A 27,977-nucleotide genomic window follows, 5' to 3' on the forward strand; every position below is an offset into this window, starting at 1 on the left:
TTATCCTGAGTATTTTATTGTTTACAGATGAATGTGTTTGGAATGACACCTGTCTATGACGTCATCTATCCAAGGAATGTATCCGGTGAGTTCAGTGTAGTAATTGAGTCCCAGTTCAGCACACTTCTCCCTCCCGTCCAAAACTCCGATGATGTGATGCAGCTGAGTTGAGGGATCCACAACAATGACAGGAGAACCCGGATCTCCAGCGCAAACCTTCTTCCTGTGGAATCACAAATCATTTTTATTATCTAAAAAGCTTAAACTTTTTGCATGTATACGAGGCGCCTCTGAGTAACCCAATTTTTCCACTCTCCACACTTTTCCTTTCTCCATTACCAAAGTTCTGACAAATGTTTCTTCTCTCATCCACCCGTTGGAATATGCTGTCTTTGCCGAAAAAATAAATATTTGCCGAAACCGTGGCAATGGAAATGGGAAAGTGTGTAGAATAAGGAAAATCGTGTAGCTTTGAAACGCCTATTCTATATAAAAAAGAGTATAGGTTTCTATTTTATATAGCAGCTATTCTAAATGTGAGTTTATTAGTAACTTTACGAGTTAAATAAAAGCTGTGCCTTTCCTGTCTTCAATACATTTTCAATGCTTAACGCATGCAGGAACATAAACGGCAAATGAACGAGGGTGGTATGTTTTTGTTTCACTCTCCGTTGCCAACGTTTAAACAAACCTTGCTTTTCTGCCTTACAATTTTATTTTATTTTACAAACGTCGTTGAGAAGCCGAATCAATTTGGGCTTACGACTACCAATGTTCAACTACGTAACTTTGCAATTTTGAGCCCAATCCAGAAGACAAGAGACCTCCTGGATCAAGTATTGAGAGAAATATGCCCTGGTCCTGCATTTTTTGATGAAACTAACCCGCATTTGCGTCACATGGAGAGGGAAGCAACGAAAACCACTAATGGCTAGGGGACTCTAACCCATGATCCGTTTATCACTGAGGATATTTTACGTTAGCACTGTAGTCGGTGCGAGCTGGATGCGGAATGCATATCGACCAGCCACAGCTGGGATTCGAACCCGGTTCACCTCATTGTACGGCGAGTGCCATGAACGCTAAGTATGCTAAGAACGCATGTAGTTCATCATGCAGAGATGTTAAATATGTACAATTCTCAATTTTAAATTTTTTTGTCGCGTGCGTTGATTTTCCTATTACACGGCAGATTTCTCTACGCCAGTGTATTCTGACATCTCACTCAAACATATTACCACAGGAATAAAGCAAGATATTGCCAAAACCATTTTAACGGAAAGGGTGAAGGAGTGGAGAAACTTTGAGACACCTATTCTATTTTTAAAGAGTGCTAAAGGGAATAACACTATTTAGATAGATTCGGAAAAACATCAGTGCAGATTTTAATAACATCAGAAGTATGATTACCGGACAAATATATGCTGGACAAAACCCTTTACCAAAAAGAGAATCACTATAGGGGACTACTGACAAGTACAAAACCGGACAATAGCAGGGTTATTACCCCGGTTTTAACCAGTAATGATTAATAAGATCTTTGTCCACTGTTAACAATAACCAAATCTTAGGGTTGGTGTGATAAAAAAAATGCATATTGAACACATTGCTCTGTAAACATTTATCCATTATATGCTACAAGGACGTGTTTTTTTTAGGATAAATGGCCAACACTGATGTATTCATATAATATAATAAAAGTGTCCTCACCCAAATCCTGCACAGAATAAATTCTCACTGAATGCCCTTCCTACGATCCGTCTACATTCATGCTGCTCTGCTAGTTCCACAGTGACGGTGACTCTGTTGAAGAGGTGAGTGCTGCCATCTATGTGGCCATTCGAATCGAGCTGGGGGGGAAGACTCCAACCAGCAATCGAAGCATTGATATTAAGATCCATGTGCAGCGGGACAGTTTTACCTAAAATTCAACACAACGACTAAATTATTCATTCAATTAAATATTTTTTTATTTATTTTGATTATATCCTTCCTTCCAAAAAAATATGATTTAATTTTGATTCAAAACACTTGCCCACTTTCGATAATCATGATTCATGTTAATCTATTAAAATGTTGTATAATTTCCCCCGAAAAAAAGGTTAGTGGAATTCTAATTTTGAAAATTTCAAACGTTCACGAAGAAAAGAGGAAACTTTTTAGGCTGTGACTGTTATTGTGGTAGAGAGAATAGTTTTCTACACCAATCGGGCTACGTTAAACTCACGAAGATAACAGTGAATATGAGAACTTATAATGGAGAGGTTCGTAAATGTTGTCCACTTCCATATTTGTGGAGGTCCTTTACCATAAAAATGTAGTAATAATACTTAACGTCAACTATAAATTTCACGGCTTTAAAAGATTCGCACTATAAAATAAAATATGAGTAATATGGAGTTTCTTTATCATAAAAATATAGCAACATTATATAGGGTGTACCAGAAGTCCGACTATGGTAAAAAATCTTGAGAAATATACACGCAATAAATAAAATTAAATAAAGCATGTGTTTTCAAAAAACTATTCCACGATCTCTCAATCCTATCCTTTAAATGTAGGTCAGAATCTGCTTTGGAATCTTAATAGAAACACATATTGTTTATTGCAAATGAGGATTCTCAAAAAAAATTTCACAAATTTGAAATTATGTGTAATTTTTCTTTTCCTCTTTTTAGATGAAGCTAAATTCGACAAAAACTATCACAAATCGACATATGTGGTACACAGGTAGAAAAAAACATGATTTGCGCGACGGCAAAGAGATTCTAAATCATGATTCGTCTACCACTGAAGATATTTTATGTCAGCACTGTAGTGCATGTGAGCCAGTAGCAGAATTTGTAACGAGCAGTCATTGCTGGGATCTAAGTCACCTTATTGGGAGTTGAGCTCCATCTAAAAAAGAATAGCTCCGCAATAAATAAATTCTCCCGAAAATGTGATAGAGGTTTTGGATTGAAAATAAATTTGAAATAATAACCCAGAAGCCTCCTTCTTTTTTACCACTAAATTCACCTCTGTTTCGCTTTATACGATTAACCATAGCCATAAATACTATATTCCATTGCAAATTGAGAAAAGACCATTACGGTACAGGATTTAAGTAATCATCTGCTCCTGATGCATATAGTTCCGTCTTATTTAGTTATCAAATTATATAAATATGCTTTTAGGAATAACAAAAAAAGTTTCTTAAAAGTTGCACTCTTCGTACAGAAAAATAAGTCGTGATATCTTTTGCCATATTAAAATTATTAAAAAGGGTTATAGTTTCGTAGTCTTACTGAAATCCTAGACTTGGGGACATATTTTGATAAATGAAGATTCGTTCTTGAAAAAGAAACAACAATATGACGTTGCAAGAACATTGGATTTGATTAGATGACAAAAAATGACGCTTCTTATGCTGACATGATAAGAATTAAGTTTTCGGCTGTAAAAAAAATCGTCTACAAGAAACACTATTTATTATTCTTTTATCAGTTTCTTTAAAAAAAGAACAGAAATACGTGTATTTGTTACGATTTTTAGATATAATTTTTATTAATTCTTATTAGCAAAACAATAGTTTCTATTCAATAAGTTTTATTTTCCTCATTTCACACGATTTAAGAAAGCAAGCAAAAAGAAGGCTGTGCAACGTCGTTTTAAGAGTTGGCGATGTTGATACACGTTCACGCTGGGAACTTAGCATACATTTGGCGAGCACTTAGAGTCAAACAGGCTCTCTCAATAAAGATAATGGTTTTTTCTTAACTTGCAACAGAGTTTAAAAGTGGAACACTTTGAAGATCACGTAAAAAAGTTTTTTATTAATTGTACACTTAATATTTAGGAACAAAATTTATTAAATAGCAATCAATACCTGTAGGTGGGAGGCAAACTGGTCGGAATCTTTTGAGAGGAATTGGGGAATTCAATTGTAAGAGAGCCAAGTTGTCGTGCACTGGGTCGAGCGGACTGTAATTAGGATGAAGTACAACTCTTGTAGCATAGAAATTCATTTGATGTTTCTCATCCTGTACTATATTATTCTCTCCAAAAACAATGAACACTGGCTAGAACATAAGTTTTTTTTACCCCTCTATTGGGCTCATACAAAAGAATAAATGAATAATGTTAATAATAATAAGGTAGGTACTTTAATAACGTCGCAATAGAACTGCACTATGGGTGATTGGCGATGATCTGATAATAATAATAAATATCTAAATAAATGCTGTCGACTCTGTGCACATATAAAAATAGTCGTTTTAAATTCATTCCAGAAAAGTTGATAACTGGAATGAAGAATCTTATTTTCGTTACCGGACGTACAGAAATAACCGTCGATTTGAAAAATCAATTGTAGGCAAAACTGGAAGACGATACAATTGCACGAATTACAGCATTTTACTCGGAAAAACAAAATAAAACATTTATTCTCACTTAATACCATAAGATATTCACAAAGCTCGTAAATAGAGGGAGCTTCCGGAGAGAGAAAAACTATAAAACAATGTCTGAAAACAAATTTAAAAGACGCTTGAGCAAAGATGTTTGTTACAAAGTGTGCCCCAGTCCTAGCGTAGTCCTAGTAACTGACTGTAGTCCTAGTAAGTAGTCAGTAGCACCATCCGTTGACGAATTTTATAACTAGTATATAAAATTTTGCGAAAGTAAATTTTCTGGTTTCTTGAGACGAACGCAGCAAATTACGAATTTTCTCGCCTTCTGTATTTCATTAAATAATGTTTCAAATCGTTGGAGGGAGAAAAATTAGTAAATTTTCGTGTTTGAATGCTTAACCTAATCAACGGTTGCTACAAGCTAATTAGCCTACTCTTTCAAATTGTATCTTATGTGGTTTAAGTAGAATGTTAATGTCAAGTGAAACGACAACCGTTTGAAGATTTAACGACTTGAAATTTGTAATTGATATTGAGGGCTCAAAGTAAATATACCCTTTCCCCCTCCTCCAATGTTTAATGCTGTATAATAGAAGAAAAACATTACAGTCATCATGCGGGATTTTTGATTTTTGGGCATTAATATATTACTTGCTTATTAAAATACTTCTTTCTTTGTTCAACAAGTCACAGGTTCAAAATCGTTTGGAGGCAATTTCTATATTGTAAAAGTTTTTGCGTATTATTTCGTAACTGTTTTTCAATATTTGCTTTCTTTAGGTACTTTTTTTTTAGTTTTTCTGAAAAAAATTATATATTTTTAAAACAATCAATGCAATTTTTGTAAAAGGCAATTGAAAATATCTATTGTGTGGTCGAAGACTCAAAACATTGATTTAAAAAGAAGCTGCAGGAGCACGGGAAACAAGTTTTGCTCTCCCCAAATTTTAAAATTCATGACAAAGTTCCTTAACTCCCTAAGAAAAATTATTAAACAATGCTTTCAGAATAATCCCCAGGTTCAGCAACAACTTGGCCTAATCGGAGAACAAATTTGTCAATCAGTTGAAATGATCTTTCAAGTACTAAAAAACATTGTTCATAGTTTTTCAGTTAAAAACACCGTCTGCTGACGAACTTTGCTACCAATTTTGAAACTTGGTGAAAATAAATTCTTTAACTTCCTATAGTTTGTCTAAAATAAGAACTCCCCCAGACACTTGTCTGGACCTGTGGCTGTGACTATGGTAACGAGGTATGATTATTTCAAGTAGGGGTGCGGGGTCACTGTTTTGGAGTGGTTTCGGCTCGGGTCGGAGACAGAGAAAGGGAATCTCTTTCTTATGTCTATTGTGTTAGTCCTAGAGTGAGCTACCCTCCCTAAAATGCGACATTCTTGTTTCCATAGCACCAGACGGCCTCAAACTTTGAGGCGGGAGGAGTTCTTACTTTAGACAAACTATATACAGTACGCATAAACAGAACATTTCTTTCTCCTTCCGTTTCTCTATACTAGTTTTTCAAATTGTAAAGGATCATTTTCACTGGATGGGGTTTTCTTAATGCGAATGAGAACCGGATTGGTGAAAAATTTTTACTCGCCAATGAAATTCCCGTCCGCATGCGAAAAAAATCGCATCCACTGAGAATGGCCTTTTGATCAGTTTTGAGACACCGGTAGACATGTGAAAGGGATCGTTCTCATTGAACGCGAAAAAAAATCGCATATTCGAATGAGAACCTAATTGGTTTAACATATTTACGCACGAAAAACTCTCCAATCAGCTTCTAGTTCGTCTCTGTTTATCCTATAGGAAGAATGACCCTGAAAGAAATACCTCTTCAGTGAGGGTTCGATTGAAGCATGAGGCAGAGGTAAGAATCCAATCACTGCATATTAGTGTTCCGGTACAGAATCGCAGTTCCGGAGATGAACCAACGTAGATGGCTGCCATCCATGGCCACTTCTTTAAGTGAAAACTCGAGTCCTTTATGTAACCGCAAGAACTGATCACACCACCTCCTGCTGTGAAAAGAAACCTTATGGTGAATAAACATGGCCACTCTTAATGTAGAGTATCAAAAAAATTTGTTTTGACATCAGATAAAAAAAACTTGTTTTTTTATAAAAATGTTCATATTTCCATAAATATTATGTAAGCTAGATTTACTAAATTTTATGCAATCATTGCAAATAACAACCAAAGGAATTTATACAAGTTGCAAGCCCATTACTTAATTTTTTAGCATAGGGTGTTCAAAAATACTGTCTTTCCTTTGTAACTTATTGTCGGTCCCTAAGACCCCTGAAAGTTTTAAACTCTATTACAAAGTATGAAAAATAGCATGAACCAAACACTTCAAAATTTTCAAAATAGTATTTCTTGAGAAATAGAATTTATGGCACCTAAAAAATTTTCTTAAATACCAAAACGGTTCAACCAAGCGTAATTTTAAAATTAAAATTTTTAACCGCAGTGTTTATCCTTTTTTATCATAATTGTAAAAATGGCTAAAAAAATCAAACGAAATAGTAATAACCACCAAAAAAGCGATCGGAAATTAATGGGGATCGAGTGCGTAATATATGAGTACTAAAATATGGAATTCGCTAACCATAACATCAATTTAAAATCCTTGGAACTGAAAAAAACACGGAAACGGCCTAAGGATGACAAGCAGCTGCCAAAGAAACACTATTTACAGTAAACTCTTTGCCAATTGAGCGTGTTGAAAAGAGATTCCTTAAAATCAAAATACATGCTTGTCGTAATTATCCTTCATAGTAGCTTGCTCATTTCCGACATTGTTTTTTTTTATTGTTTAAGTGTTAGTTAGCCACCCTTAATTAGTTAGCACCCATATTACTTCATTTTTGACTTGGAATCTATTTTTAGAGAGGTCATTACGGATCACACTATTAAAATTTCTAGTAAGTAAAAAAAATGAAGTGTTTTCATATTCTAGGTCAAAACCCATTATCTAAGGGAAAAAGAGCAAAACCATTTTAAATTCTAACGAAATGGGTTGATTACACATGTGATATGATATGATTACACCGTTGCTCTCTTTCTACCTTTCTTTATAATCTTAAATGGAGACGTTTCTGTATTTCAGAAACTATCCTCCACATACAGCAATAGAAATTTGATGAGTACCTTTGATGGGAGTGTCCGTGATCGCTTTCATAATACTTCTCAGGTCGGAGTACTTATCAAGAATGAAGACATGACTGAGCAGAGGTTGAGATGCCAGGCTGGACAGCAATTTTCTGTTGATGCCTCGACCCACGCCCATCGTGAAGATCTCGAAACCTTAAAGAGGACGAATTACTACATGTACAATGCCAAAATAAACACCTTAATAACTTTTTTGATCGAATGATTGGATTTTAACGTAATGACTGTTAGAGTGGTATGTTACTCCTCTGAGCATATTGAATTAAATTTAGGTCATGTGTTGGCAACAGGTATAGTTTCTTTTACAGAGAACGTAAGCGACGTCTTTCTGGGTGTATGTCATTACTGAATTTGTATAAAAGGCATATATTTCTGAACGTAGTTGCCCCTTTACTATGTCACTTCACTAATTCACTTTACTATATCGTTGCGTCTGGGTGATATACTATGTTACCCTTACATGATGTATAATAAGTAATTACATTTTCAGTTGTTTTTTTATCGAGATAGTACTGTATTTAGCTAAAAAAGATATTTAAATCTTAAAGTTTCATCATATGATTTGAACCATTCCCTCATCATCTACTATAATGTCCTGATTTTGGACGTATCTTTAGTGTTCCATGAGTCGAAGTTTAAGAGTGCGTTTAGTTTGTCCAATATACGAAAGACCACATTAACATGAAATTTTACAAATACCCCAGGTATAAATATCAGCCATAGGGTCGTTAGATTGAGGAAATTTAATTTATTTATCGGATAAATACGACTTTAGTTAAAACTCAAATTTATTCAAATTCTTAGCAATTTGGAAATTGATTTAAGGATATAACGGTAAAACAATCAAATCTTTAAAGCTCGATTTGGAGGGTTTGGTGGATTGCGACATTTATTTTTTAAACAGGGAATCAATAATTTTAGAACGAAAACCAAAATTTACTACAGCTCAGGGCCCGTCCTCGGCTGTCAAAAATTCCCCGCGGAAAACGAATTTCTCGAATCCGACGTCCGCGCGGACGGCCATTTTCCCGTTAAAGTTCGTGATACATTTTCAAATTTTGTTATCTTACAAGAGTCTATCTCCTCACTTCTAAAATGACTCTTTAATCTAGAAATACAGCAACATACTGCGCATGGTGGAATTGATGTTTTCTCTGACTGGGAGTACTACAGAGGTTGAAAGGGGCTTTTCAGCAATGAACTTACAAAAAAACACATTACGTACTGGTCTTAAGCAAGAAGCGTTCAACGCAATTATAAACATCTACCTAAATGGAAAACCCCTTTCAGATTTCTGTGCAGAAATTTATGTAAATTATTGGCTTAATTGTGGAACTGGCAAACGTCATATTTGATTCATTTAAAAAACACAGTACCCTCGAATAAATTGACATTCCAGATAACTTGACCTTTGTCATTTAAATTATTTCATGAAATAAATACATACTAGGTTACTATTAGTAACCTAGTATTTCTTTTATTACTGTATAATGTAATCCTAATATTTGTAATCCTAGTAACTACTAATTCATTGTGCAATTTATATAAATGTTTGTAATAAATAAGAGAAAATTATATTTTTATNTATATATGTTGTCCGCGTGTGTTCTTTTCAAATAATTTTTCAATTTAAATACCTTTCTATTGTTTTTTAACTCTTTACCCTTTATGGGTTTAGCTGCATAAATGTTTTATTTATTATTATTAAAGTGTTTTTCATAGAACTGAAATGCCAGTTGTTTTATATATTTTAACAAATATTTTATACGATAAAGTTAAAAAAAAAACGCTCATTATATTTTTTCTACTTAACAATTTTTTGTTAAATGTCAGATTAGTTTATCTAATTTTAAGACACGTTTATTTTATTTCACTTCATATCCGTAAGTTTGCTTTTCTTCTTTCATCTTAAACCCATTTACAATTACATTTTTTAAGCATAGACGCATTATAAAGAGGGTTTTTCTTCCTTGGGATAATTATTCTTTATTTTGAAATGTCTTTTTCGCTGCCGGAAAGGAATTCGTCCTGATAAGAACCTTAACGTTTTTCCATCATTTTTTTATTATTTTTTTAGTTATATTATGTTTTTACATGTACACACATACACACACGCAGAGAAAGAGCACAACACACACACACATACACGGTCACTGTACTGATCCATTTTAAGAAGAAGAATTGTGTTACCTCCTGCATCTTTTAACTGTATGGCCACATCTTCTGGAGTTATACCAGGTGTTCCGATGTTCGGTTCTCCGTCCGTCATCAGGAAGATAGCCTTCTTGGCTTTCTCACGAAGGGGCGACAGCAGAGTGAAGACGCTAGTGAGGGCGGCTTCCAGCGCTGTTCCGCCCCCTCCATCCTTACAATATTAAACAATAATTAAAAAGCAAGCAAAAAAGATGCTTATATCGTAATGTGAGAGAGCATTAAGAGGAAGCTGTATCCTTTCGTGACGAATTCTCTCTTTCATCTACATAAGTTATTAAGAATTTATAAAGCATAGAAAAAGTATGATCACATCGAAGAATATAAAAAAAGAGAAGAAATCCAGCTCTTCGAATACGTCACTAATGCGGGGAGCTACTCGGTGCTATATGCTACATCAGAAAAACATCTTACAAGGTGAACAACATACTCAAATACAGGAGCATCATATATACAACGATCCAGTGCATGCGCATAAAAAGCAAAGTGGCAATCAGGAGGCATGTCACCTGTGAACCGATTGTTGGGTGCTTCGTAGATGGTTGCGTAATCTGTCTCCCCCCAACCGCCATTTTATACTTTTTTTCCATTAAAAATATGTTAGCAGATTTAATCAACATGGTTGCAGATTAAATCAATTTTCAAGGAAATGACTCAATTAATAGTAGTGCAAAAATACAGAACAAACCAACAATAAATAAAAAGAGAAAACTTTCCTACTCCTCCCCAACTCCAGGAGTGGAGGGAAGAGAAGAGTGAAAACCCGTTTCAAAAAGTTCTGCTGTTGTGCCATTAAATGTTGCTTTTTTCCTTTATACACAGGAAACCACACCAAGCATTGGGAGACTGGTTTACATTATGTCTATCGAAGCTAGCCTTCTTCCCATATGGGTATTCTTTGATCAGATGGTAAATCTAGAGCCCAATATAGCATTCCGTCTGCTGGAAAACTTTTTTTTTCAAAATATCAAAGTGCCAACGATTTATAGCAAGATGACGATGTAGAAAAATAATCTTGCCATAATTTATACGCATTTTGATATTTAAAGAAAAATTCGGCATTTGAAACTTTATGGTTTACTCTAGGCTTATAAACTGAGCTCACCTTTCTCTAAACGTTAAATTTTAAATGACCAAAGGTGGAGAAAATTTGTTCTGTGGTTTAGAGTCCTCTTAAGGTGGCGATGAATGTAATGAGAAGACTAAGATGATGTTCTTTGCATTAAGTGGGGATAGTGTTAAGATAATGATGAATGAGATACTGAGAAAATGATTAAAATGGTGATACGTGCAAAAGGGTAAATGATCAAGATGATGATGCGTATAATAGATGGTAAGAATTAAAAATGTGATGAACAAATGAAGAGAACAGGATTTAGATGATAGTTGTATATGAAGGAAATAATATAGATGATAAAGGGAGGAGGTAGTGATGAAGATGATGACGTGCGTGTGAGAAGAATATAATGATGATACTGCAATGGGAGGAAGGTAAATATGATAATGAGCGTTAAAAAGAGGAACGCATAAAGATGATTATGTTTGTAATGTCGGTAAAATTGAATAGACGTTGAATGTAAAGGGGAAGATAGAGAACAATTATTATAGTTGTAAAAATAAAGATATAATAAAAAAAGACTAACTGAATTTTCCAACAGTACTATATCACCTCTGTTATTTTTAAATTGAAAATTTTTACATGAGACTAAAACTACGGTTTTGATCAGATTTTGCAGGATGGAAGAAAAAATATTTCTCCAAGTTTTCCCTGATTTCTCCCCAGTGGTTTGTCTATGGATTGAATTCTAGATATTGTAATCTTCAATTGACATAAAATACATGGATCAATGCCATAACGATAATAGGATAATAGTGAAACCAAGTAGTGATAAAAAAAATTCTTAAGTTAAAAGAACTTAATCGTATTATTTAAAAAAGATATGCTTGAAGTTAAATATAGAAAACTAATTTCAATTTTGTATAATACTATTCTGATATTTACCACTTATAACTGGCGCATGAATTATTTCATTACCGTTTGCCACCACAAAAATTTAGGTTTTCTTCTTAATTACTCTTTTTTAATTTAAATTAATTTTAACAATTTCAAAATTTTCATCTCTTTAGATTAAACGAATTAATTGGGAATTACAAAGGGGCACATTAAGCAAGAACTGGGTATAAGAAGTTGGTGAAACAATAATCTCAGTGCGATGAAAACATCTAATACCAAATATCTAAGCAACAAATTAAATTTTATTTCTGTACTAAGGTATTTTAAAAGTACAGACCTGCACAGTATCCAAGGCTTCATAAGCTGCAATGGGTCCGGTGATGCTTGAATTATCCAAGTTGAAGAGCAAGTCTACTTTTGAGCCAAAAGTCAATATTGCCACTCTCGTTCCACCTGCAGTGTTGGATATATGTATGTATACTTTTATATAGGTATACTTTTTTTTTACAAATAAAGCGATGTCATTCTATGAGCATGTAATTACTGAGTTTGTATAAAGTGCACGTATTTTTGACAGTAGTGGTCCCTTCACTAGGTCAAGACACTTTATGATTGTTCTGTACTCTGTATTGTATTGTATTCTGTATTGTTCTGCTGTATCATGATTGTTCTGTATTTAATTTTTAAAAAATATTTAAATTCTCACGTTTCATCATATAACTATCCGTTCCGCAGTGGACTGATCGTTAAAACACGAATCCCAGCAGATCACCGAAGTCAAGCCTCAGTGTGTGTGTCAAGGAACCAAGGGTGTGCAGTATTGGTCCTCGTTAAACTGTTCTACCGTAAAGTGCTCGACTTCGCGTACAGGTCATCGAGCTACCAAGGCAGGGCAGCCATCCCCCCTAGCAGAGGATCAAAATTGTGATTGCATGTCTTCGGATCATCTTCAGGAATGTTTCTCAGACTACCGCCAATAGGCCATTGTGCAACTATAGTGAAATCTAAATAAACTGCAACAACATCATATCCACAATCAATCACTATGCTATGAGCCATCATAAAAAGAGTGGTTATGGACCACAAACCAGCAAACATTTGTTCTATATAGCCATCTAAACAGTTCTAAACATTTGTTCTATAAACCAGCAAACATTTGTTCTGGAATATTTAGTCTAGTTACAGGTGAAAATAAAATTATATCTCCGTTTTTTTTCCTTTTGTCGAGGAGGAAGAAGTTTTTACCATTAGCATTTACGACTAAATTATAAGGCCCACAATTTCCAGATTGCGGGTATCCTCCATATTTTAAGGGTGAAAAATCCAAATGTGTGAAAAAAATAACTGTTTATTCAAAGAAAGTACTTAATTAACTTAAGTAATAGTTAGCACTAATTAATTTACATGTTTGAAGTCACCTCAAATCATTGAGATCGACACTTCGTTCGTAAAAATCAGATTATTAGAATGAAATTTATTCTGCAGAATATATTTGTTACTTTGAGCACTGTACTCTTAAGGAAGGTGGATTTTAGAAGGAATGTCACTATTATGCAGCAACAAAATGAAGTACAAAGTGCACACAATTACTAAATGACTTAATTATCATGAATACAGCAGTTGTATGCACTGTACAAGGAATGTATTTATAAACAGTGATCGCAAATCATTTGCCATATAACAATTTATTTGCAGATCTGAAAAAAACTTCTTGATCTTCAGTATGTCGATATTTTTTCTGATGGCGAGGCACAAAATTTTAAACAATGTTAGAAAAACTTGAATAAAAAGTATACACAAGCTGAATCTATCCTAGATCCAAAGGAAAAAACTTAAATTTTCGATTTTTTTTCCCTATAAAAAAGTTTATTACGACATTGTAAACTTTTTACACAACTATTAAAATATAAGCATTATTTATTTCGTATTTAATCACAAATATGATCTAAAAACGAATTTCTCGCCTAAAATTTTTATGTTATCAATTCTTTTATTAAAAAAAGTTATACAAAATGTATTTGTTTTATTCAAATATTTATTAATAAAATGCATTTTTGCTCATCAAATACTTTCATAAATCATTAAGACCTTTAAGACCATTAAGAATGTTTGTTCGTTCATTTCCCTTAGCAATCTTTTTCCTTAGTAATCTTTTATTTATTTATGTTTTCCATTTCAAAAAAGTCAAGCTACAATTTAAAATCAGAGAGTGTAACACCCGTTACAAGTTAATTAGCGTTTTTCATAATGAATACAAAACTAGAGCAAAATCGGTAGAATGGTTCCTGAAAAATCAAATTTCGAGCGCCTGTTTTTTTATATTTTTACATTTGCGTTTCTCAGAAACTATTAAACCTATTTATCTCAAATCTTGTATTTCTCCTCGTAGAATTGCATTCTTTAAATTGATGTAAAAAAAGTTGTATACCTTACAATTCAAACTTTTTTCGACCATTATTAGTAAAATAATTAAAATAATTAAAATAACAAACATTTATTAAAAGTTTTTTTTTTGCATGGAATTATCTTCGGAAAAACAAATTTTATAACTGTACAAAAACGTTTCCATTTGTTAAAGTTTTCGAGATGTAGAGAAATACCCAAAAGGAAAATTAAAATTAAGAGGCCCAAACTTTATAGCTCTCTCCTGACCAAACTGTTGTTACCATATTTCCCAGATTGCGGCTACCCCCTACATTTTAGGAGTTAGAAATCCGAATTCGTCGAAAAAATGGCATGTTTATTCAGAGAAAGTACATTTTTGTGTCTGATTTCGTAACTTAAAATATAGTCAGCACTTATTAATTAGCATATTTAAGGTCTTCCCTCTTGAAATTATTAAGATTGAGTCCTAGAACGTGAAAATCAGATCAATAGCTCAAAATCTTTCTGATTAGTCCCTTTTTGGGGGGCACAGTACAGTTTGAAACGTTGTGCTGCGTTTAAAAATCCGAATGGCATACTGTTTTTCGAAGCTCTGACACCAAGGAAAATAAAAAAGCCATAGTTCAAGTGCACTTGAAGCAATGCGATGATATTAAACTATATGTATAATCTTATCGTGAAGAATTTTCTGGTATTTAGAACAGACAAATAACTTAAATATTTTAAAAGGTATTAAACCTTTTAAAAATCGCTAATTTGGTGATATTTTCCCACCTAGATGAACATTACCAAAATCGCTGCCTTATTCTTAGTTTTTGCAAAGTTTTATGGGCCCAAGTAATGCAAATAAGTTTTTAAATATTAAAAAATTAGTCCACAAACGCTTTTCATTTTCACAAAACGGTGGCTTTTTTTCCATATTAACGTTTTGTTCCATTTTCAAAGTAAGCGTTGACAGCTTACATAGGTTGACAGCCTTATATAGGCTTAACTTGACCTAACAGTCATGAGTAACAGTTGCAAATTCACAACAGTTATAAAAATAGCAATGTATTTGCTAAAAAGCATAATTTCAGAATACGACAGAGCCTTCGAAAAACAGTCTTAAAAATTTTGAATAATCAGAATAGGGTAGTTATAAATGTTTTCGGAATGTCTTTCGGAGTCACTGGTATATAATGATCAGCACATACAATATCTATTTTAGAAAATATTTTTTGTGGTGCAAATTCTGACAAAAAAAAACATCGAAAGTACTTGGTAGGAGGTCAAGAGTAGTGATGCTGTATAATCAGCGGGAATCACCAGTTGTCTTCTAATCACCATCCTTTTTTGCAACCATATGTTGAGGAAATGCCCAATTAGATTTAGACGGCCTACAAGTCCATTTTCTTACAAAAATTTGAATTCTTCTTTCGCTATTTTAAGCTGCAAAAGATTTAGTCATCCTGGCTCAGAATGCACAGGTGGTTCTTTCGTTTCTATGCAGTGTATAGTAATATATTATACACTTTTTTAGAATAGTTGAGTACAAGTATTTTCTGTAAATTCATAATTTTTTAAACTATCACATTATAATATCTCGATTTTTCCCGTCAATGGGCTTATCTAGGCTTAAATGTTAATCGCTAACCCGTCCTAAGGACAAATTCATGAATATAGCTTCCATGATGGCCCAATTTAAATCACAACTAAAGTAATTATTTTTTTTTTTATTTTTTAAGTGGCGGGCACTTGGGATGTATTGTCCCATTGGCCTTTAGTGCCAGAACTGTTACTCTCTTCTCGTTACCCAGTGGGCACCTGGGGCGAAGTAAAGTAATTATAAATAGAATTATCTTCTCAAAATTACGTGATTTCCTCACTTTCCACATTTCCTCTTCCGTTGTTACCATGGTAACCAGCAAATGTTTCTATTTCTCCACGGCAGTACATGAAAATTGGAAATGAGAAGTTGGCATATACTGGTGTCAGAAAAAGCAAGGTTTGTTGACACCATGATAACAGGAAGGGTGAGAGGGGAAAAGTTCGGAGAGTGGAAAAATCGCGTAAACTTGAAGCGCCTATTATATTTACAAAGATTATAGGGTGCTTGTATACGGAGAAAAAGCTTACTTATGCTGGTGTTCCCATTTCGAACTCCGAACTCCTGCATAAGAAACTTGACGAAATTGATTGCTGTCTCAAAATCTTCTGGATCAATACTGCTGGAACGGTCGATCAGAATTACTAATTCGAGGCCATGATGCAGAGAATTTGAATCTAGAAGACGACCCTGTGGAATCGATTCTGTGAAAAATAAATAAGTACATTTTCGGATTTTTAACAATGATTATTATGTTATTCTCTAAATAATAAAGAATTTTATTGTGTTATAAGCGGAATGATGATTGCTTCTCAATTTTTAGTTCTTCACTGTAAGTAATTCCGAATAAAATTACAGTAAAAATTACTAGCGCCTGACCAGCACCTGTAAAATCCATTTAACCATAAAATTCATTTTTATCACTAAATTTTATACCGTTGTTTTTACAATAATATTCAATTAATTTCAGTGATTCTGTAATTTAAGAGTAAAACTTACTGTAAAGATTACGTTAAATAATTTTTTTGTTCCACAAAATTTTACGGAAAAGTATCGGCACACAATGCGACAGTTTTTTTTACCATAAGTTTATCGGGAATTTTTTTACAGTGAACATGAAACAGTTTTTTTCTACAAATATTCAAATTATTCCCTTATTAATGTACTTGTTTTGCTCACGCTTCTTACGACCAAACATTTATCTATTATTATCATCATTCTATTATTATCTATTATTAGTGAATATAAATAATTTTGCTCAGTCGTTTTTTAAAATAATATTTAATTAAGATATTTATTAGAATTATCGTTATAATAAATTTGAGGAATTCGCAACCGTGATTCGCTTACCAAACAAGCTGATTCAAAGAATGGGTAAGTGGGGGTCACCCAGGGTGGATTGAAAAGCAGTTTTTTAGAATACAGGAATTTAGAGGGGAGATAATATCTTCAATTTCAGTGAAAGAGTAAAATTCTTGCAGCCATAGCTTTAAACAATCAATGGAACTAGAAATGGGGACATTGGTGAAAATAGATTCAACATCAAGAGAGAATATAGTTTTGTTGGAGGGGGAAAGAGGTGCAAGTTGTGAAACAAAATCATGAGAATTTTTAACAGCATGCATATTCTTAGAAGAGGTCTGATGATACGTGTCAAATAGCGAGATAGTTTATAGCAGAGGGTATGAATATTCGAGGCAATAGGTCTAAAAGCAAGTTGAGGTTTGTGAACTTCAATAAAGTTCGCAAATCTCAGCTTGCTTCTGAAGTCATTTTCAGGCTTGTTAACCAAATAAAATGTAAGTCTCTTAAAGATCCTATTAGGTTTGGTAATCGCTAGGGCATTTATCACATTCCTTGTCAGTGCAACCTTAGCTACATCGGTACTAAATTTTAAACACACTTTAAAATGTAGACTTAAGAAACACGATAGATATGTCCGTTAGCAAAAATTCGAAAAATCTTCAATTGCTTTGCATTGTTGGAATCTCGAACATAAATTCAATTTCGACAATGCTAAACTTATTTCCACTTAAGCTACATCTGCTCATCTTGATACCCTGGAATCTTATTTTATTCATTTGAATGCTTATTCCCTCGTTAATGACATTAGTTCTTACCCAACTTCCCATAACTCTCGGAAATACATTTCACCCTAATCTGTCTGTCGGTCACTGTGTTTTTTCTCGATCTGTTTTTCATATTTTTCTCTCTCGACTTCTGTAGTTTTTCTAGTTTATGTTTCTTGCTTTACTTTTCCGTTTTTCATTGGCAACTTTACGTTTTTTTATATATACCGTCCCTGGCCAAATTATTAGACGCACTATAAGATTCCACGTAATATCTTAATTATCAGGTGATACTATACATCTTTATTGTTTTTTAGCGACTGAAACCAGTTTGCACTTGGTTACGTTCGTATATTAATTGGTTAAGTAAGACGATATATAATATAAATTCGACTGTTGGATAAATTAGACTATATATTACATAAATATAGAATATTTATTATATCAGGTATTATGTTAGTATATTATAATAATTAGACCAAATTATTAGACGCACTGTAGTGTTACATGGTTTGCACTAGTTTATAGTCAATACTTTTATATTTAAACATACATGTCATGGGTTTTTATTCAAGAGATTTTTTATATACTTCCTATTTGTACTTATTTGGAACATAGACTGTATATGTCACGGCGAAAGACCGAAATCGGTGGTTTTCGACTTTCACCGGTGAATGTCGACAAACACCAAATACGTCGGTGAAAGATCGAATATTTCATTACATTCTTGTACATTCGGCCCCTCACCGGTGTATGTCGACAATCACAGATATGCTTTGGTGAATGTCCGAAATATTAATTACGTTCGATTTGATATGAATTTATTCGTGGATATAATTACATTTATTCGACATTTTAATCCTACACTGATGTTTTTTTAAGGTTAAGTGCCACTGCCCGGTATACATTTTGCCCGGTATACCCTACACTGATGTTTTTTTAAGGTCAAGTGCCATTGCCCCGTATATATTTGCCCGATACTCCAAGCACTGATGTTTCTTCTAATCTATCGTCAGTAAGTATTAAAATATAGAATAAATATAAATCTATCAAATAAATATAATAATATCAACGAATAAATTAATATAAAATTGGATATAACAAATATTTCGGACATTCACCAAAGCGACTAGGTGATTGTTGACATTCACCGGTGAGAGTCAGAAATAAGGGTATTTAGCAAATATTTCGGACATACACCAAGCGACTACGTGAATGTTGACATTCACCGGTGAATGTCGACATTCTCCAGATTTCGATGCTTCATCGTAACATATATATATATAGATCATTTTTGGTTCGTTGAAATCACGCCTGTCAAGTCTTTAAAATTGGCACCCCTTTTTGATGCGGTTGAAACATATCGACCGTCATTTCATTTTTTTATATTTTTGATAAGCGTATAAAGTTTTCAATCAGGTAATATCTTACTACTTCATTTTCTTGGTATTATTTATTTAACTTGCAAAATAATTAATTACCTTTATATTTAAATTTTCTTGTTTAAATGACTGTTTTGAAAGGAATGGTTTTCGTTGCTTAAATAGTTTTAAAATCCCGGGGAATTGCGAGAAAAAATATTGTGTGGTCTTCAAACAATTAAGACTTTTATAAAATGTGATTATTTTTACTTAACAGAATTTATTAATTTATTCAGAATAGCACTTTCACGTTTCATTCGGTTTTAGAAATAATCCTGTTGGCTATGAGGCTTTTTAGCCACGTAGCCAACAGACAAAAGAGAAACCATTTACCATTGGAGGTAGAGAGATTGGAGACAAAATGTTCTTTCAATCTGTCAGCAACTTTCTGTATGGGCTCCGATTCCTCTGTTTTAAAAGTATAAAAAAAAATACTCGTTAACAAATAATTAGAAATTAGAACTTTCACGTGATATCACGTGCATACGTTCTACCCATTCTCTTAATGGCGATGAGCAAAATTAACTTACAGGAAGATGCTCGAAGTAGTTAACGCTGTTACCAAGGCTCTGTCGCCAAGGAAAATTAAAAATCCATAGTTTAAGTGCCTTACACTTGAAGCAATGCGATGATTTTAAACTATATGTATAATCTTGCTGTAAAGAGTTATCTGGTCTTTAGAACAGACAAATGACTTAAATATTTTAAAAGTTATTAAACTCTTTTTAAAATCGCTAATTTGGCGACATTTTACCACCTAGATGAAAATGATCAAAATCACTGCCTTATTCTCAGATTTCGCAAATTTTTATGAGCCCAAATAATGCAGCATTGGTGTACGTTTTTAAATATTAAGAAATTAGACCACGAACGCTTTTCATTTTTCACAAAACTGTGGCTTTTCTCCATATTGACGCTTTGCGCCATATTCAAAATAAGCGTAGTCAACGCTGGCTTTAGATAGTTTAAACTTGATCAAACTGTTATGAGTGACAATTGCAAACTCACAGCAGTTATAAAAATAGCACATTATTCGCAAAAGCGCAACACTTCATATTTCGATAGAGCCTTCAAAAAACACCCTTAAATCCTTCTAATATACCTCCATAGACGTAAAAGAAGCACAATTTAATGAAGATTATTATAAACTAACAAATAATAAGGTGCAACTATTTTAGGACTTACGTCTAAGGTCTGCATTCTACTCGGTTCTTCGTAAATTGCATCGCAAATCTTTTTATAAATTAGCGTACTTATTCAACAATACGAGAATATTATAAGTAACAAATATGAAATACAAATTTCGTATGCGTATACCACATTTGAACAAATCACTCAGTATTTGTTTTTTTTCACCCAATTGTTAAATAGTAGGCTGTAGTGTTAAAAAAATTCGAAAGGCTAGTGCAAATTTGAAAAGTAAAATTCAAAACCAAAACGCTTAATTAATGACGAGACAGTTAATTAATTAAAAGAATTAACAATGAAAACAAGAACCAGCGAACGCAATGTAAAAAGAAATGGTTATGAAAAATATTCCATATATTCCCTCGTTATTTCGTAAAAGTTGGCCAACTAAACACCGGTAGCTATTATTTCAATATTATTGATAATTGTTGCCTTACCTGGGTACTGTAAAATTAGTTATACCCACCCATGCATGCGGGCGTGATTCCACTCCAGTGTCCACCCGGCAGGCATTCCCTTGACCCTTCACCGAGCAGCAAAAATCCTGGCTGACACATATACTGCACAGTAGAACCCACGCTTCTCTCGGATCCATGGATTTCCCCGTTTGATATGGCTGTTGGTTCTTCGCACATTCCCTCTGTAAAATATAAAACATTTTAATATTTCATCTCAGCCGGGTCTCGAAAATTATGCTGCTCGTCAGGCATTTAAAAATTCCATTTGGTTCAATATTGACGTTTCCTAACGGACATTTTTGACCATGCATGGCTAGCAGAGGAAATCGATCTTCAACCACATGCGCAAAATCCAAAAATAATGAACACAATTGTGTTTATCAAAGATGACACTCATTTTTATGTGAAAAGAAAGAATCTTAATGATTTTAAATACCCGATTTTATGCATTTGGGGGTCTTTGTGGATGACCATTTTCCTTTCCAGCATCTGACGAGAGGTGGGGATGCCAGGAAGAATCCGGAATCACACTGGAATAGGAACTTCTGATCTCCTAAAACAGACACATGACCATTTTCCAGGATAGCGTGTGGGAAGGGGGAACACTCTAAGTAAAAAGTAAAAAACAAACATATGTGAAATCATTTATTTCATTTTTGTCTTTCTTAAACAGTAATGATAATAAAATAATAATTATAATAATAAAATAATAATAATATGATAATGATAATATAATAATAATAACAACAGTAATAAAATAAAGAGTACTATTCCATTATAGAAAACAGTAAGAATCTATTTCTATTGAGGACTTATGTTGGGTTCTGCTATTAATCCCCTATTACCACAATACAAGTAGTACATATTACCACAATTAATGAATCATTAATAAGCCTCAGTAATAGTTTGACGAATTTTGCTGTCCAAAGAGACGGCACCTGAATGAATGCATGTTTAAAAAAATAATAATTCAAATTATTTCGTAAAATTATCATGTATCTAAATCTGTGTGTAAAACAGTGTTCCCCTAAAGAAGAAGAGAAATCAATACCGTTTTTATCTTCTTCTTTAGGGGGTGGAGTCATTGCAGAATACTCCTTATTTTGTAGAATTGGTAAACACTTGATGGTAAAAAAGGAATCTCTCTCTTTCTATCTCTCGCCAAGCTCATACCTTCTGTACAACTGGTGCGAAATGAACGCTGTATAAATTTCTGATTCCACACTTTCTAAGCAACGTATTTCTTTGTACTGTACAACAACAAAAAAATTTCTTTTTGCTGTAATCAATAACTTCAAGCAGAGTGGAGAGATGCATTTTTCAGAGTAAAACTTGGGAAGTAGGGTTGTTACATTTGACAGCAGGATCCTCACTGAATGATCTCTATAAGATTTTTATGTTTTTCCTTATTCGACTACATAATACATATGTAATTATTACACTCTACTTATTTACTCTCAACTTCAGATGTATTTTATGTAAACAGTTTTAAACTAAATTTTTTTAAACACAATAATTTTTATTTCGAAAAAAGGCTTAAATATTGCTTTATAATAATGCTAAGAGTTGGAATACATTTAATTAAATTACGGTTATCCATATAATGCTTTGATCATGAAAAGTTTTTTTTCTTCTTTTTTTTAAAATTAAAATATTTGAGTTTTAAACTAGCTTCTTCACTCGAGAAAGTAGATGGTCATGCACAAAACTGAAAAATATATACCGACTCAATTATTTATTGCCCTTCCCAGTGAATTAGCGTTTTTGCTTCAAAATGAAGACTAATTACATTCAGTATCATTTGACACTTGAGATTAAGGTTTGATAGTCAATCAACCTACCGTAATCAACATCAATAGGGAAATACTTTCTCTGGTACTTATCCCTTACCTATGCCCGTCCCGGTGCCTTTATGTTATAAAATAACACTAGAAAAACGCGTGGAGTCAATTTAGCCTCTCTCGTTTTTTGTTGCGCTGGAATTCTGCCTTTTCATCATTTGATCCAATTTAAGTGCTTATTTAATCATTCGTGTGTTAATGTACCTTGATCGACTGGGGGGGGGGGACCAGACTGGCCCCTTAAGCATTGAGGTATTTCCAAAACCTCAGCTAGGTTTGAACATAAATTACACTTTGGTAAGTTTAAGGTACTCCAGATTCATTTAAAAAAAAAACAAGAATACTAGATTCTTTTGGCTTTTTAGGAAGTTTAACTTCCACTTCTAGCTATTTCTTTAAATACCGCCCATTTCTGGGAGCGAGCAGCATTCGAGGTTTTTGTCAACACCATCTTACGATCCCTTAACAGGGGTTTTTCATTTTCACCCCCTCCTCTCTTTGGAGAGACGGAGTTTTATTTTTGTTTTAAATATATGGCGGTCATATTTCTCCGACCCTCTGTGGTTCCCCTCTGCGGGCTGTGATTGTTTTGTTTTTGTTTCCTCGCCATGAACATTTAAGTGATTATTCGATACTTTGATTTTTCTCAGTCACCTCGCTCGCGTACTGAGCGTTTATTTTGCTTCGGTTTTCTCTCTGGTTGAGGGAAGGAACTTCACTCCCTNTTCTGTTTTTAAAAGCGCTATATGTTGAGCCATCTCAGCTAGATTTGGCGTGTCACATTTTTAGCGGCAATCATTGGTCGATTTTCTAGCGTTGCCATTCGGGGAGTTGTAATGAGGCTTTTTTTGTCGCCGTGTAAGAGAAATATATATAGAGATAGGTAAATTTGATGAAAAAAAGGACTCTCTATCTCTCGCCAAGCTCATACCTTCTGTATAACTGGTGCGAAATGAACGCTGTATAAATTTCTGACTCCAAACTTTCTAAGCTACGTATCTCGTTGTAATGTGCAACAACAACAAAATTTCTTCTTGCTGTAATCAATAACTTCAAGCAGAGTGGAGAGATACATTTTTCAGAGTAAAACTTGGGAAGTTGGGTTGTTACATTTGACAGCAGGATCCTCTCTGAATGATCTCCAAAAGATTTTTTCTTTATTCGACTTCATAATACTTATGTAATTATTACACTCTACTTATTTACTGTCAACTTCAGAAATATTTTATGTAAACAGTCTTAAACTAATTTTTTTAAGTACAATAATTTTCATTTCAAAAAAAAGTTTAAATATTGCCTAATAATGATGCTAAGAGTTGGAATACATTTAATTAAATTACGGTTATCGATAATATAATATATACCGTAAAAATATATACCAACACAATTATTTATTGCCCTTCCCAGTGTATTAGCAATTCTTTTTCACTTCAAACTAAAAATTAATTATATCAATATCATTTGACACTTGAGATTAAGGCCTGATAGTCAATTAACCTACCGTAAACAACATCAATAGGGAAATTCTTTCTCTGGTACTTATCCCTTACTTATGCCTTATCAGATTAACATTAGATGGAAGTGTGGGGCAAATTTAGCCTCTCTCGTTTGTTTTTGTTTTTCTGGAATTCTGCCTTTTCATCATTTGATCCAATTTAAGTACTTATTTAATCATTCGTGTGTTAATGTACCTTGATGGACAGAGGGGCCAGATTGGCCCCTTAAGTATTTTGGTAGGTATTCCATAACCTCAGGTAGGTTTGAATATAAATTACACTATGGTAAGTTTAAGGTACCTCAGTTTCATTAAAAAAAAAAAGAAAACTTCAACTAATCTCTAATTATTATTTATAGAGAGAAGAATACTCTCGTTAATAACATCTAATAAAATACCATAGATTTCGATTATCAAGTCTATAACATGCTGTTATTAAATTAATTATGATTATGTTTTATGTGTCTAATTGATCTACACACAAACACTCGGGGAAGGAACACACTTCAGTCTTTCTCAGGTGTGCAATGTTCAGTCTTCTAGTGTTAAGCTAAACATGCTTTTAGAAATTCACCCCTTCAAAATATAGATTATTATATTTAGTATCATTTTGCATTATGTTATAACTCGAGGTCAACTCCTGTTAGTCAAAACTTTCCATAATTAACAATTTTTTCTGGACCAGGGAGCAAAATTAAAAAAAGATGGGCCACCCTGAATAACTTTTGATCTAATGATCGGGTCTTCACGTTCTAGAACTTGATCTTAATGGTTCGAGGGGGTGGACTCAAATATGCTAGTTAATTAGTGAAGACGATGTTTTTTAACTTACAAATCAGACAAAACGACTTTTCTGAATAAGCATACTTTTTTTTTTGACGGATTCGGATTTCTGACCCTAATATAGGGAATTTTGAATTTAATTAATCATTACTGGAGTCAATAATAGTTTGAGGATTTTTTGCGGTCTTCGATCCTAGTTATCATAAGTACAGTTATTAATTCGTTGGCCAAAAATGATTATAAAAATAAAAGTACCTTTATAAATTATTTTCGAGAACTTCACTTAACTAATTTTGGTAATAGGTGCAAATTGAAATAAAATAATTTGCATCGAAATGCTTAGTTAAAGGAGAAAAGGTACTTAAATATGTAAATAAACCACAAAAAGTTACCATATTGTTATTGACGTCAATCATGCTTAATTGATTTTGGTAACAAGTACAAGGTGAAATGAAAAAATAAACATGAAAAATTGTACTGAAAAGCGAAATTAATAAAAAAGAGGAACTTCTTCATCTAGAAAAATCATAAGAAATCGCCTAATTATTACTAACGCCAATGCTGCTTAATTAATTTTAGTAATGGGTACTACTGGTATTACGTTAATCGGTGTTTTTTTTAATAAGTACTATATATACTAATATTGACTCCAAGAAACCTCTGGGGAAATAAATTTTTGCGGCCCACTGAAAGGAATATGTACAGTGGGTCTAAAAGTAAACGGACCACTCTGAATAACTTTTGATCTAATGCTCGGATCTTCACATTCTGGAACTCAATTTTAATAATTCGAGTGGGTGACCTCGAATGTGCTAATTAATCAGTGCAGACGATATTTTAAGTCACGAAATCAGACTCAAAATCATATTTTCTAGGAATACACATTCCTTTTTTTTCACAGATTTGGATTTCTCTCCCCCAAAATATAGGGGGTAGCTGCCAGCTGGGAAATATGGTCCGAATAGTTTGGTCCGCAAGGCGGTCAAAGCTTGGACTTCTGAATGTTATTTTAGTTTCTACGTATTTCATCATATCTCGAGAACTTTTTAAGCAAGTTGAAAAATTTTTATCTGCTTTGGAAAAAAAAAATTCTGCTTTACAATGACGTGCGTGAACGCTTTATTCCGTTATTTTTGGACGTAGTTATTAATATGAGCAATAATAAATTACATCATCTGTTTTTCTTTATTATTTATTAGTTATCATCCGCAATAGGAATAAAATGTATTTTTCGAGAGATTTTTGCCATTTATGATCAATTAATTTATAAAATAACTTTAAAATTCTTTATTTCTTATTTCAACGGTTTTTCATTAGTTGTTTCACAGAATAACTAGATAAAGTATAAAATATTTCATCTATAATATATACTTTAACTAACCTGTCTAGTTATTTCATGAAATATCTAGTTATTCTATGAAATAATTAAATAGTGCACGTTAAAGTTATACACGTTAAGGGTGACACATATATGCTACTGTAAATGACCGAAATTGGCTGTTTTTGACTTCCACTGGTGAATGTTGATAATCACATAGTCACTTTGATAAATGTCCGAAATATATACTAGGTCAAGTCAAGTGCCACTGACCGGTATACATTTGATCCGTATGCCCTATATCAATGTTTTTTAAGGTCCAGTGCCCCTGCCCAGTATGCATTCAACAGGTACTCCGAACACTGATGTTTCTCCTCATCTACCCTCAGCAGATTTTTTATTTTATAACCGTCGTTGAACAGCTGACCCAATTTTTGGGTTTACAACTACTAATGTTCAACTCCGTAGCCTTGCAATTTTGAACCCAATCCAGAAGACAAGGAAACTCTTGGATCAAGAATTGGGAGAAATTTGCCTTCGTGGAGGACTTTTTGATGGAACTAACCCGCATTTGCGTTACATGGAGAGGAAGACCACGAGAACCTCCCACGGTTAGCCAGGCGGCAAGGGGACTCTAACCCATGATCCGTCTACCACTGAAGATATTTCACGTCAGCACTATCGTCGGTGCAAGCCGGATGCGGAATTCGTATCGACCAGCCATCACCGGGATCGAACCCCGCTTCACCTCACTGAAAGGCGAAAGCTCTATCCCCTGAGCCATCGCGACTCCCTCAGCAGACATTAAAATATGTAATAAATATAATAATATCAACAAATATAATAATATCAACAAATAAATTAATATTAAATCGGATATAACAAATATTTCGGACATTCAAAAAAGCGGCAATGTGATTGATGATATTCACCCGTAAAAGTCGACATTCTTTTGATTTCGATCATTCATGTCAACATATACACCAAAAACAAATTAATAACTAGACTAGATTTAGCACAAAGACTGAGATGACGTACAAAGACTTCAAATTTAATTGTTAGCATAATACCGCATTTAAGATTATTAATAATAAAACGATAAGAAAACTCTTCATTCTTTTAATTAAATATTTTAATAATAATCTTATTAGGGTTGTACAGTTCCAAATCATCTTAATAAAATTTATTCATAATGTGGGGTTCTGCCAAAAGGAGGTTGATTACTTAGGGTTCCGTAATCGGAAAAAAATGGGGAACCGCTGAACTAGAGTAGTATAATAAATAAACTCAGTCTTACTCTTAGTCACAGCATGCTGAAAGCACATGAGCAGCAACAGCAGCGGGATTAACATTATTTTGACTGCGTCAGAGTAGAAATGGTAAGTGGAGTGAAAATAGGAAGGAAATCACGTTTCCTCTTATGCTTCCGATTTCTAAACTAATTGAAATGCCAAAAGAAGTGGTAATGAATCTTTTTTTTTTTATGAACCTTCCTTTTCCTGAAACTGTAACAAGTATTTTAGGAATCCTTCTTATCAAAAACAAAATTTTAAAAAAAAGTATAAGGGGTTACAAATTAACGTTAAAGCGAAAGCGAAACAAAAGAGCTACTAAAATCTGTCGAATCAATACGGCCATAGGAAACATAAAAGGAAAGACAATCATGGCATTTTTTTAGCATTTAATAATAATTTTATTG

General features: G+C 33.4%; 1 protein-coding gene across 2 annotated transcripts; it reads right to left on the reverse strand.

The window, feature by feature from the left end:
* On the reverse strand, nt 1-27,724 carry LOC107450490 (complement C2). 2 transcript variants are annotated; one of them, XM_071180745.1, is made up of 12 exons: nt 27,576-27,724; nt 21,278-21,448; nt 20,850-21,023; nt 19,529-19,603; nt 16,236-16,409; nt 12,073-12,188; nt 9,761-9,935; nt 7,550-7,705; nt 6,230-6,414; nt 3,869-4,061; nt 1,711-1,921; nt 1-223 (listed from the first exon to the last, which is right to left on the reverse strand). In XM_071180745.1, the coding sequence occupies exons 1-12, from the start codon at nt 27,628-27,630 to the stop codon at nt 22-24; spliced, it is 1,887 nt and encodes a 628-aa protein (XP_071036846.1). In that variant the 5' UTR covers nt 27,631-27,724; the 3' UTR covers nt 1-21. The 2 variants fall into 2 exon arrangements, with proteins under 2 accessions (XP_071036846.1, XP_015921781.2); XM_016066295.4 differs by having other exon boundaries at nt 6,230-6,417.
* Between the last annotated feature and the right edge of the window lie 253 nt (nt 27,725-27,977).

Source organism: Parasteatoda tepidariorum, chromosome 5 (assembly GCF_043381705.1).
Source record: "Parasteatoda tepidariorum isolate YZ-2023 chromosome 5, CAS_Ptep_4.0, whole genome shotgun sequence".
NCBI lineage: Eukaryota > Metazoa > Arthropoda > Arachnida > Araneae > Theridiidae > Parasteatoda > Parasteatoda tepidariorum.

Coding starts and splice junctions, on each gene's coding strand:
- LOC107450490 (XM_016066295.4), bottom strand. CDS start 27,630: ATGTTAATCCCGCTGCTGTTGCTGCTCATGTGCTTTCAGCATGCTGTG. Junction 7,706..9,760: donor ACAGTTAAAAGATGCAGGAG/GTAACACAATTC, acceptor GTCCTCTTTAAG/GTTTCGAGATCTTCACGATG. Junction 6,418..7,549: donor CACGGACACTCCCATCAAAG/GTACTCATCAAA, acceptor TTCTTTTCACAG/CAGGAGGTGGTGTGATCAGT.